The sequence below is a fragment of the Haliaeetus leucocephalus genome, unplaced genomic scaffold, assembly GCF_000737465.1.
Source record: "Haliaeetus leucocephalus isolate CR32 unplaced genomic scaffold, Haliaeetus_leucocephalus-4.0 Scaffold251, whole genome shotgun sequence".
In the NCBI taxonomy this organism is placed as follows: Eukaryota; Metazoa; Chordata; class Aves; order Accipitriformes; family Accipitridae; genus Haliaeetus; species Haliaeetus leucocephalus.
This window is the reverse complement of record NW_010972687.1, coordinates 6,676,788-6,690,072: the sequence shown is the minus strand read 5'-3', so window position 1 is coordinate 6,690,072 and position 13,285 is coordinate 6,676,788. Positions and strand designations below refer to the sequence as shown.

General features: G+C 37.3%; 1 protein-coding gene across 4 annotated transcripts in view; it reads right to left on the bottom strand.

Annotated features, from left to right (window-relative positions):
* Positions 1-1,607: 1,607 nt before the first annotated feature.
* NAA35 (N(alpha)-acetyltransferase 35, NatC auxiliary subunit) overlaps positions 1,608-13,285 on the bottom strand; it is a 27,591-nt gene continuing 15,913 nt past the window's right edge. For 3 of the 4 annotated variants that reach the window (XM_010568656.1, XM_010568658.1, XM_010568657.1), the window contains 8 exons: positions 12,588-12,686; positions 11,088-11,266; positions 9,260-9,396; positions 7,844-7,911; positions 7,458-7,598; positions 5,609-5,731; positions 4,415-4,495; positions 1,608-3,765 (listed from right to left, as the gene is read on the bottom strand). In XM_010568656.1, the coding sequence (XP_010566958.1) occupies positions 3,706-3,765; positions 4,415-4,495; positions 5,609-5,731; positions 7,458-7,598; positions 7,844-7,911; positions 9,260-9,396; positions 11,088-11,266; positions 12,588-12,686 (888 nt within the window). In that variant the 3' untranslated portion in view covers positions 1,608-3,705. Of the gene's footprint in view, positions 3,766-3,922; positions 4,152-4,414; positions 4,496-5,608; positions 5,732-7,457; positions 7,599-7,843; positions 7,912-9,259; positions 9,397-11,087; positions 11,267-12,587; positions 12,687-13,285 lie in introns of all 4 variants that reach the window. The other variant, XR_774418.1, reaches the window with a different exon arrangement.

Here is a 13,285-nt window from a genome sequence, read left to right as displayed (position 1 = left end):
CAAGTTCAGTACTATGGTATGGTTCAGTTACCACTAACTTGCACAAGTTTAAAGTGTAAGAATTCAAACTCCTGAACTTTTTGTAACAAAGCCATCTGAATAGCTGTGCTAGGACTGCCCTTTACTCCACCCAGCCACTATCTTCTGCTAAAAAGTAGAAAGGCAAATGCTTGCCTTGTAGAACAGCAATCATCTCAGCTGTTCAAAGTGACTAATCTGCTCTGCCAGACTTCTGAAGAAGGTAGACCTGACTGCATTTACCAGACATCTCAGTGGCTCCCACAGGTGAAGCTGTAGTTGTTGTGAAGTCCTAAGTTAATGCACAAGGTATAATGTTGTTAATGTTCTGTAGTCTTTGTCTTTTCTGTAACTTGTTGAATGTAAACTAGAAACTAGTTTACTTGTGATAACTTAGAAATACCCTCTGCTACCACTAAGGCACCCTTAACTGCAGTCCAGCCTGCATTGTGTCTAGTAAGATGTTTTGAAGATTGTGTCTGTTCTCAAGACCGACACCTGTGTCTGGAGCGATCTTTGCAAGTATGAACCAACCTCTGTTGAGGCAGCATGGGAGCAGACAGACATGACTAACTTCCCAACCAGCAATTCCATTTAAGAAAATACAAATTTGTCTTGGCTTTCTCTTAATGCACTTCATTTTGTAACTACTTCTGTGGTGTGTCATTCCTCAGTCTACTAGTTTACAGCTCCTGTACCTGAAGATGTCTATAAATATGCAAGCGGAAGGTTGGTTCTTTTGTGTATGAGAAGAGTGTTAGTTATCAGAGTGAAAGGGAGAGCTCAAGTTAAATGGTGCCTCTTAAGCCTAAATACATAAACAGTTAATTGATAGACTTGCCATGTATGACTTGAATTCTTCTAAGAAAAGCACTAACTTCCATTACTGAATTCTTGGTTACTCATTTTTTTTCACCACTTAAGTCAGACTTAACTGGTCTGGGCTAATACAGTCAATATAGCAGGGAAAACAAATGCCTGTAAGCAGGAGAGAAAAGGAAGTATGTGCATCTCTTCTAACTGACAAGTATTGGGCAACTTGGGCTATTAAGGTGGGGTGTTTTTTTTGCAAATAATGGCATATTTTAAGATCAAAATGCTTACCCATATTCTTAGTAAAAGGGGCATTTTCTTAGGACTTAATCTGTAAAGAATTATATAGCTGAGATGAAGTTAATCAGGAGTTTAAGTGATTGTTAAAGAGCATATATTCTAACAGTATAAAATGTACAGTGAAACACTGTATTCAAGTTGAATGAGTGGCTTTAACTTGATACTGGTAAAATCCCAAACAAACAAACAAAATCCATAAGGTAATTAATATATTGCCATAGAATTCTTTTAAAAATGAATTGTTTTGGCTGTATTTCTGTACACTGCCCAAACCTGACTGGGCTTCTTGCTAATCAGCTAGATGTTGTCCTCTCCATAAACAAGACTACCTTTGTACAAAGGGCACTTGTTACACCTCTGACAGTAGTGGGTCTGAAAACCTGCATAAGAGCAATGTTCAAAACAATGAAGGAATGCAGTCTTACTCTCAACAGCTTCAAGTGCTACAGGAATGTAGCTAGGGTTGTAGATTTCTAGTAGACAAGGGGCCTGTATGTCTACTATATAAAATTAGAATTTTAAAATTAAAGGACTTTTAGTTGAACAAAACAAGAGATTAATTTGGAACTGTGGTTTACATAGTGTTGTCTATCACTAAAATTTTTAGTTGTGCAAGACAGGGAAAGCTTCTTTGCTGTAATCATCTTGGAGTTAAATTAACACTTGTCATTGATGTTTTTTTAAAAGCTAAGCCTGATCATATTTTAAAATAAAAATAATCTTCTCTACTCTGTATTCACCTTATTCTCTATACTTCATCCACTTTTAATATTCATGAAAATGGGAAAGATGATAATTCCTGTTTTCTTAGTTCTATAAGTGACGCGGAACTTGGTTTCTTTTTTACTTGCTGCTTCCTTTGGAGAAATACCAAAGGCTGTCCTTGAGCTGCTGTCATGTAGTTCAAGATTTTTAAGACAGGAAAGATTTTTGTGATTACAAGGCGGCAGATGAATTCTCAGTGCCTTACACTAGAACCAGTTTGCCATGTTCACAACTACTTTTTAGTTTCCAGGATTTTCATTCCTTTGGCAACAATATAGAAGCATTCAAGTGTATTAGTCATGATGATAAGCAAACATATAAAATGGTATGCAACCTCCTTAGCAAAGAAATCAGGAAAAGAATGTATTCAGGGCAGTAATTCTGCTTCTTTCAAGAAGCTGCAAATTGCTGGCAGACAAATGGGTGTTCCACTTCAAAGTTCCTTCCCTGTTTTCCAGCTCTAGCTCAGCAGCGCTGCTGTTTAGGTGATGGAGTTGAAGTGGTATTATTCCACAGTACAACTATATGTTAGGAGAAACACAACTGTCTTGCATGGTCAAGAAAGAGTTAGAAGCTTATCGCTATGGAGGAAGCCATTTTGCACCAAAATGAAGAATTGTCCTGTCCAACACAGGCAAACCTGGAGGATTTGCTTTTATGGCCCAGGTTAAGACTTGGCAGTATGGTTTATCAAAGAGCAAGTCAGCTTTTCAAATGTTTTTTGTTTTTTCGATCTTGTAGCAGAAGGTTGCTCAACACATCAGCTAACCTATTATTTCACATCTGGAAGCACAAGAGGAAGACCTGTTCCAGGAAGAAAAAGGTAGGTTTGGAGCTCCTCCTGCCTGGGATTTCTACCTGCATCAACCATTAAAGAAGGCAGTAGAACCCAGCAGCAGCATTGCAGTCAAAACAAGAGAATAAAAGTCATGCAAGAGTTGACTCAGCAATGGAACAAATTAACAATCCCTCCTTTGCAATGGCAAAGTAACAACAGGATTGAAATAAAGTTGCAGAGTGGTTAACATACACCCCTAGTATCTTGTGTTCCTGTGTTGCTAGTGCCTATTACAGTATTAGCTGTGCAGATTCTCCAGTACCATGAAGAATAAAGACAAAGAAAGAAACTGCAACTAGAAATAACTTCATTTCTCACTGTCTTCAAGGACTTCTACATTTAAGACAAAATACCTCCTAGACAATTGACTTCAGTAAAACAAATATTGCTGAATGCAGTGCAGTAGGAGCTAAATGACTAGTTTTCATCTGTTCTTAATTTCTATAAAGATTGTTTTAGCTTGCAGGACTGGGGAAGAAAAGAACCCAGTCTTTCTACTTGCAAAGTGAGCAAATTTGATGCAATTTAGGTAAAAATATGGAAACTTGCAGTCTTTCAAAGTGGCTTTGTCCAAAGCATAATTTCAGTAGCTCAGCTGTGCCTATCAGACACAAAGCTCTACTGCATTGTTCAGTCCCAAATGTTACTAAATCCCTAAACCACCATTTTCTGTCAGAGCTCATTTATAAAAATGATTTATGATTAAATCTTTAATAAAATCAACTAAGGTACAACATTCTTCAACAATACAGTTGATTAAAATCAGCTTCACCCATAAAGCTTTATACAAACCACTTTAAAACAGCAGTTGTCATTCAGATTATGTAAAGAAGGCAGACTATATATTCCACGTAACAGTACTTTTATCCTAGAGATCCCTCTCAGTCTGGGTACAGCACTAGATAATCCATCCTACAACTGGTATCTGATACACAGATTATGCTTCAGGTATCCTAACAATAATCTGTCTTTCAAACAAGCTTCACAACTGGAAAATATTTATGAGGGGAGAAGTCAAATTCTGGAGGGACCTAGAAAGAAAAGATTTAAAACATTACACAGCAGTACTACTGAATTTAATTCAAAATGAGGGATACCCTGCAGAGAGAAGAAAAACTTTTAAACAGCAAAAGATTGAAAAAAGAATAATCCTAGCTCTTTAAATTCGTATCTGAAAAATATTCCAACCCAGTTCTGGATATGCCAATCATTCTTCAGTAGTGATGGGCACAGAGCTGTAGGGTGCTGGTGTGCCTCTTCAGTGTGCTCCTTCATTCTTCTGTGCCTAGCCTCTGGCAGGAAGTCTGAAGGCCCTCTCCTCCCTCTGAGCCACGTGGCAGCCGCTAATCCTGACAGCCAGCACGCTCCCAACTGTTCACACAAGCTACTGATACACTGCTACCAATTACTTCTTGCTCTTGAAGAATACCCATATTTGTACATGTCATCCCACATGCACTTCCCAATTTTTTTTCCAAAACATGTAGAAACGAGAGTTTTCCATATTTAAGTAACTACAATGAACTATTTCCAAGGGAAAAATGGATTAAGTTACTTTCCCAGTTCTTTTAAACGTTAGTGTAACTATGGCCTGAATCTGCTCATTCAGCTGCAAGAGATCTGTGGTAGCACTGTGTGTAAGACTACATTTCACATCCAATTCAATGGGCATCTTCTTACCTTAGAGTCCTTTTTGTGGCCTCCTGCCAGCAGCTTCATGACCACAATATTGGGTTTAGCAACTTTTAGAATTCGATTGACCTAAACACAAAACAGCAAGAAGTTTTCAAGTGAAAGCATATAACCTCAAAATTATTTCAAAGATAATACTCAAATTCTCGACACACAAAACAGCAGTCCTCTTACAGTATCAATTGAACAGAGATCAAGGTCTTTTGGATTTGCTTTGAAGTGTAACAGCTGGATTAATGAAATTTAATGAAGGGGGCATTTATTTTAATCGTCACTTTTTTTATTCAGCAGACCATAGAAACCACTGCTCTCCATGCTTATGTTCAAAAATTGTTAAACTATGGCAAGTTCAGAAGCACTCATCCAAATAAAGGTTTAGACAGACTCTAGGCATCTACCCTCCACACTGTGACACGATGAGAAGGGGAAACTCAAGTACCAAACTGGTGGCTTTTTCTATGGAAGTGCTCTGGGCACACTCAACCTACCTCTAACTACCTCAGTTAGCCTCAATCAGATAGCTCATGCGTGAATACCACCAGGATCCAGAGAACAGGCAGGGATTCCTAAATTCTCAAGAGAACCTAATCCCGTAACTGTTCTTAACCTGCTCAGATGCAACAGAATAAGCATCCTCCTTCCCCCAAAATACAGTCACAGACACTTAGTTTTTAGGCTATGGACAAAGAGGGAGAAATTCCTACCTGTGTTTACAGCCCAGTGCTGAGAAAACTGCTCCAGGAAACAAGTACCAGACTCAATCCTCTTTTCAGCCTGATGACATTCAAACCTATTTTTCCCACCTTTCAGGAGTACATGTGAATTACCAGATTCCAGGTAAGTGAGGCAGGCATGCATCACCTTGTTAAAACTGATATGCTTTTAGAACAGGGCCAGAAGGCAACATGCAAGAAGGAACTAAACTTCTATCTAGCATCTAAGATAGTCATCAGGGAGAGGCTTTGGAACAGCAAGCACAACCCTGATTAATGTTATCTAACATATTGAAACAGACCACTGAGTAAGGTGCCACCACCCTCCTCTGATTAAGGAGTGGACAAAGTACTCAGCTTTGCTCAGCATTTTGACAAAGTACACTTTGGATCTCAAGCAGATCCAGCTGAAAACAAATACTTATTCTATTATGAGCAAATACTCCTTTTTCCAGTGTTTCAGTCTTACCTCATAGTCTGGATTAGGAATATTCTCAAGAATCATTTTAGCTTGCTGGAAGTGTTTGCTAGCTGCCATGTAGAGATCAGATGACTGAGGAGGTGGGCTGTACTTATTTAAATCAGACATTTCCTAGCGTGTTACAGAAATATAAAAATATACATTAAAATCAGTTGCCAACAAATTGTATATTTTTATCACCTTAAATGAAAACAAATTAGTATATTAAAGAAAAAAGTTATGTTGACTAAATAATATTTTATGAATATATACTGAAGATGAAAACATCTATTTAAAATGGCAAACACCAAGCAGCAATACAATGCTTAACAATTATTTTAGAGTGCTGCAGAACGTGATACTCTTTAGAAAACAATCCCTCTCCTGAATAACTTAGCATTCATTTGCTTTAATAGAGCCATGCAGCAGGGTGTGAAAATACAGGAAAAATAGGAGAGAAAAAAGTATGTGATATTGTTTACTCAAATCAAGTTTACAGCAAGTGAGATACTGACACTGTTCAAAACTTCATTTTACATAATTTTGATACTTCCAATTTTATTTTTTTTGTTCCCATTAGGGATAAAAATCTTCAATTGACAAGGAAGAAGCCATGATAGCCTTAATTTCCACTACAACTGTTCACAACACTAAAGTAGTAAGAGTGGGTGGCATACAAAATAGTACAGTTTGAGTTCAGACAGACCTTTAGAATCTTGAAGTCTGGCCACCAAAAATCTAAGTTCAACAAGAAATGCCCAAACTTCTGCACCTGAGGCAGAATAACCCCACAAATCAGTAGAGGCTAATAGCCAGCTGGATAAGTAGCAGGGTTACTGTGAATACCAAGTTGAATACAAGCCAGGAAGGTGCTCTTAGTACAAATAAGACAAGCCTCATACGGGACTACACAAGCAGGAGTATGGCCAGCAGATCAAGTAAGGTTATCATCCTACACTCAATATTTGTGCTGTAACATCTTAAATATTGTGTCCAGTGTTGGATCCACAGAGTTCAAGAAAGATGCGGAGATGTGGACATGGCTGGGGGCCTAGAGCACGTGACCCACAAGGAGAGGTCAATGGACCTGGACTTCTTCAGTCAGACAAGAAGCATGCTAATGAGTAACCTTAATAGCAGCCTACAACTACCTGAAAGGCAGTTACAAAGTTGTCAGAAGACAAATACTCCTTGTTAATGGCAGACAATATAACATGAGGGGAGAGACCACAAACTGTGGCTTGGGTAGTTCAGACCTGACATTAGGAAAGAAGGTGAATAGTGTAGCCCTCAGGCAGGTTATCCAAAGACTAACGGACCAGAAAAAGTAGTTGGATCATGTGAACCAATCTCCACCCTTTTGATTTTTTCAGGCTTGGCTAGACAAAGACACAGCTGATGTGATCTATAATGGATCTATAATGATCTACAACTTCAAGAAGACTGGACAAGACAAGCCCCTGCTGGTCCCTTCCAACCAACACTTCTGTGATTTAACACTCAAAATTACTTTTGTTTCATTTTCCTGTTTGCTTGCTGCAGTGGTATGTAAACCACAGACAAAAAGTCTGTCAATAGACTCTCAAGAGATTTTATTTTCATACAAACCAACACAAGTATCTCAAACGGCCACATCAGACCTATTTTTAAACACCTAAGGGTCTAATTTTATTAAGAAGCCAAAGCAATATATTTTCCTTGCACACAACTAAAGCTAGAACTCCTTGCCATTTTGACTCATGCTTCAGTATTAACTTTGAGATTTCAAAGGCTCTTCTTACAATGACAACAATGTCTAAAGCAGGTGAGCAAATTACCTTTATAAAAGCACGTGACACCATGTTTTAAGATTACTCACTTTAAACTGCAAGTAGTGCACTGGGGGTGGTGTGATAACACTGTTGAATGGAGCAAACCTGTGCTCATATCGAACTTGTTCGCTATCCAGTTCAAACTTAGGTTTTCTTACTTTGCCATCCATGTCAAATGCGATCATTGTCTAAAAAGGAAAGGATAAATATAGTGAAAAGTGTTAGCTTTATGTCATATTTTGCTGTGAGCAAGATGAAAGTTATGATTTAGCTATAACAGGGAGGATAGAAAAATAGTAGAGAATTTACCATATCACTTTATAAACTTGAACTTAATTTCCAGGCACACTAAAAACAAAGACGGCATGCAATGTATGCTTGATTCCTATTATAAAAAAATGGAGCCATTGTTCAGCAAGCACAAATAAATTACCTTGTACATCCCAGCACACATATTTTGGTATGCTTGACTCATGGTGATCTCTCTGCTGAGAGGGCGAACTGCAAATTTCACATAAAAATATTTTTTTTACTCAACATATGTACACATTTTAATTCCAGATCAAAACAGTTCTTTCAAGTTTTCAGAAAGTGACACAATTCTCTTATATTTTAAAATAACGGAAGAAAACTGAAGCACAAAAAGCATGGTCATGCATTTCTGCTCACCTGGCTCCTGATTACACAAAGTATCTCAAGACATAGTTAACAGTCACATGAACACCATGCTGCCATCAATGAAATAAACTGGTCCAGACAGTCAATGGTATTAGCATGTCACTATACAACACTAAACAATAGCCTAGAATTTAAAGCTTGTAGTTGAGAGGCCTGTTTGCTTAGTTAATGGATTTTTTTTAAACTTTTAAGACTAAAAGGTTAAAGTATTTTTATCCTAGTGAACAAGATTTTTGTCCTGCTAATACTCCTTTAAGCTGCCCCCTAGCTTCCAGTGTTTAACTAGTGCCAAATTATCCCACACTTGGCAACTTTTTAAAAAGTAAAAAATACAGTAGTAATTTTCTGAATTTCTAGACACAAGGGAATTTAGTTCACATGACCTTGATCTAATTGCTTGTTCCCATTGAAAAGAAGACAAAGATAAACACAGCAAAAAGAAGGAATAGCAAAGAACAAAAGTGAGCTTCTGCATGGTGTTTATTTGCAACGTTAATACTAAGATAACTCCAACATACTACAATCTTAGTAGCCACTTAGGCATGGCAAATATGTATCAGATGCTCTTTAGACACCAGTTTTGGATGCCTTTTTGGTAGGAGGCTTACAGTTCTGACCACAGTGCCAGACCTCTCATATAGGAAGGGAAATTCTCATTTTCTCTCATGCATATACACCAGAGAAAGCAAGAGTTTCTAAAGGGGCTTTTGCACAACAGTACTACCACTGAATTGAAATGGCCCAACTCAGCATTGTAAAGTTAAGAAACATGCTTGAACACCTTCTGAAGCCAAAGAAAAATTGCACAAGTACACTGAAAGTTTAGTCTTTGACTCCACCTACAGTCACAAAACCCAAAATTCTGCAGGAATTATAGACTGTAGAAAAGTAGTATTTTTCATATTTTTAATTACATCTCACAGGATCCAACACATAACGCAACTGGTGAAGCTGTGAATATAAATGAGTTTGGGTTTTTTTATAAAGACCTGTTTAAAATTAAGTAAATAAATAAATGGGAAATTCTTATACAGCAACTGACTTTTTAAAAAAGTTCAGGATGTTTTTCCTGCCCACATCAGTGTTGACTCTATAAATTTTGAATTTTAATTCTACATGGCTGCATGAAGGAGAAAAAAAAAAGTCTGAGTTACACTCTACACCTAGATACCTTTTTTCTTTTTCTTTGTCTTCTTACTACTACGGCCTTTCTGTTGTTCCTCCATTATTCTTTCCTCCGCCATTTGAGAGCTGTCAGCGCGGCTCAGTGTTGACATCAACCAGGCATAGAGGAACTCTGATAGGTACCTACAGTAAAAACAGTATGTAGCTGTTACATACTGCAGTGCAAAATGTATTCGTAATGCACACACCCTCACTGAATGCCAAGTTGTCTACTCAAAGAACTAATAGTAAAGGACAACTTTTAGGGCAATTAAAACTCTTTGTTTTGCATGGCTGAAATCAACAGATTAGTCTGTGCTGGTTTGTTTAAAAAGACTCTACAGATTCAACCATAGACGGCTCAAGGAATGCAAATTTCTTATACGTTTACTAAGCGAAGTCTAACCTTCTTATTATTTCAAAACCCATATAAGATCAAATTTTTCTAGAATTTTTCCCCCAGCAAATGAAGCATTTTTTAAAAAGATACCTTTTCTAATTTTTTTAGGAATTACTGTTTTGAGAAATAAGGTTATTACTGATTTTTTTCAAGCATTAAAAAGCCAAGCCCACAGGAACATGAGATCCACAGGCAATTTTTTAAGATTTAAAAGAATTTAAGAAATCTTTAAGAGTGATTTCTTAGTAAGTGGAAGTGGGTCCAATAAATCTCTTGACTGACCTCAAATCAAAAGGAAGAGGGGATAAAAGAGAATAGAAATTACAGATCTAGAGCACATGAAGAAGAAATAATACTTCGTAAGAAGTCATAATTCAGAAGGAAAAGTACTGAGAAAAAATTATGAATTTCATTTGCACATTTCCCCTCTAGAAATTTCCTCTTTTTTTTTGTTCTTCACTTAAAGTAAGGAGATAAAGCAGTTGACATACCAGTTCCAATTAAGAGTGATTTTATTAAAATGGTGAGGGGAAATACAGGTGGGTAAAAAATACTGTCTTACAGAAAACTAGGTATTACTTATTGAGGTATTACTTAAAGAATACTGCCACCTTCAGGTAACTATCTGGAGTATTAATTTTTCTCAATGCTTAATCCACTAACAGCATAGAAATATAATGAGATGCATTGGAAGTTCAAGTTGTTTGAACTGGTCTAATCTCTCAGAAAGAAGGCTTACAGCTTACCTAATAAGAATTTATCGGTAGCTTTACAGAAGAAAAAACATCACCAAAACCCAAAACACCTAAGCACAAAAGCACTTTAACATAGGAAGGTTCAACATCAAATTTTTAATGCTGAATCAAAAATGAACCATCTAAAATCATTTACCTTTTGGAGCAAGCCATCAGTTATGAAAAATAATTAATGTGAATGGAAGTAGAAAAATAAAAAGTGTTTTGACTCCATATAGTGCAATCATTTTCACTAAGCCGATGTCTCTTCAAATATGCTCACAGAATAAGATGTTATTTTTACCTAGTCAACTTTCAGATGACCATCACAACTTGAAACTTTGCAGATCTTTTTAAAAATACTAGAGATCAACAAGACAGAAAAGAATAAAGGAAATTGCTTTCCTCTTGCATTCTCTTGTCTGCCAAAATTGGCATATTTTCCATTCATTATCATTAGAAGACACTGTTTTAAAAAGCTAGAGACTGAATTACTATTTCAGGAAAAAAAAAAAGTACACTATTCAGTAAGTCTAGAAAAGAGACCAACAGATTTTTTTTCCTCCACTTGTGATTTTATGAATAGGTAAACTAGATACCGTGTTGAGCATGCTTGAGATTAAAAAATCATAGTTGAAGTCCCTCCTTTAAATATTTGCAATTATAGCTCTGTGGGAGCTGTCAGTAACACATCCTCTTACCAATATATGTAGTAATATTCATGCATACTGTAAAGTTCCAATTCAAAGCCACTCAGAAGATACTGTATCATAATACGAAGGTTATGATATAGGACCCAGGTGCCCAAGCAAGCCAGATGTTGCCTTTGTGGTTCCTGCTTCAGTAACATACTATGAAGTGCTGCATCTACTTTCTCTGCCTATTGAAAAACAGAGCAAAGTAACAGGGGAGGAAGAACATTTGACTGAAATGGCATCCAACTTCTGCCAGAAATAAAATCTTAACAGAATTGGGTCAGTAAAGTCATACTGCAGATTAAAAGACAGAAATATGTTTTTACAGATTTTGGCACCTCTGTAGTCTAAAATTGTCAGAAAACTGGAAACTTACTCACATAACTCCAAGTAAATTCTGCTGCACAGAGGAAAAAAAATATTCTATACAGTAACACAGCAAGAACATTACATTTTTTTAAATTCAAAATTTTAAGAAGTGTTTATATATACATTTTTAGCAGTTACGTAAGCACTGAAACTCAGAACCAATTACAAGCTGTTACACATTTTACTATATTGGCAATAATTACTTTTTCTTTTTTTTTTTAAAAAACCTAGCTGCATTGAAAAGTTAAATTTATGAGCTTAACATGCAAGAAACACACTGTGGCCCACCAGAGAAACTAAAATATTGCTGAGACCAATTCAGTGTTAAAAAGTAATTGTATGAAAGACATGAAGTCTCCCCCAGTTGGAATATTATCAGTAGTCCTGAACAAATCAATCCATATAATCTGTTACAAAGTGAAAAATCAGCTGCAGTACTACAACAAAGTCTCAACAAAACCATCCTGAGAGAAGCTGGAGCACACAAAATCTCCCCCTCAAGTCCAAGTTCCTCGACTGCTCTCCTTAGCCCACATCTTGGAAAATATTACTTCATGCCTCTCACTGCTGAAGATACACATTTCCAGGAAGTGAAAATATACCTTGACCTATCATCTTTCACTCCCCATTCTTGAGAAATGTTCAAAATCAGTTGAAGCACATATTTTTAAGAGTTATTATTTAATTCACGAGTATTTTTTAAAACCTTTATAAAATTTTGCTGTTTACATGTTACATAGCTATAAGACCAAATTGTCAAAGGTGTCTTGTAAACATGGCTCATCTATCTCTCCCTGGTTGCACGTTGCAGACTGACAGTTACAAGCAGGATAGAGGCTACAAGCAGTGGAATTACCATTAAATTCTAGATATCACAGCATGTTTTCCTGAAGTCTACTTATTGGACAAAGTTAATCTTAAAAAAATGTAGTAACTTTTTGTTCAACAGATGTAACAGAAAGTCTTTGGATATATCCCACAGGCTTTCTGGGCTGCATTTTAGGAATCCTTGTCCTAAAGATTTTAGGACAAACAGAAAGGTTGCTTCATTCATCTAGAATCTAATACCACATGCTCAACTCTGGTAGGAATATACCTGGAAAGAAAAGTTTGCTGGTCTGCTGCCTAGGACATTACCTCATCCTGGAGGGTGGCAAATTCCTCAAGAATGTGACCTAGTTTATCTCTCTGACGAGCTCTATTGTGTCCATGGATTTGAATCAGACTACAGAATGGCTGAAAGAAACAAAGTGTAGTTTTAAATTTTCAATGTAACTTTGAAACCACAGGAGAAGTACTATGATGTCTAGGCACCCATTTTATACATCTATATCAGGAGGTGGTTCCTTAAGGCTCCCTACGGAGTGCAAGCTAGCAGGCAAGCAAGCTCTCTGGACTGATGCAAGAGCCCTTTTCTCTGTAGACAAGTCAACATGAGATTGAGCGAGCATCCTTTAGGAATCTGATCAGAACAGAATGCTTGGGCCAAGAGAGATATTTCTTATGCCTAAATCCATGTGCCCAGGTGGCCAAGGTGGCCAATAGCATCCTGGCTTATATCAGAAAAAGTGTGGCCAGCAGGACTAGGGAAGTGATTGTCCCCCTGTACTCAGCACTGGTGAGGCCGCACCTCAAGTACCGTGTTCAGTTTTGGGCCCCTCACTGCAGGAAAGACATTGAGGTGCTGAAGTGTGTCCAAAGAAGGGCAACAAAGCTGGTGCAGGGTCTAGAACCAGTCTTATGAGGAGCGGCTGAGGGAACTGGGGTTGTTTAGTCTGGAGAAGAGGAGGCTGAGGGGAGACCTTACCGCTCTCTGTAACTGCCTGAAGGGGGGT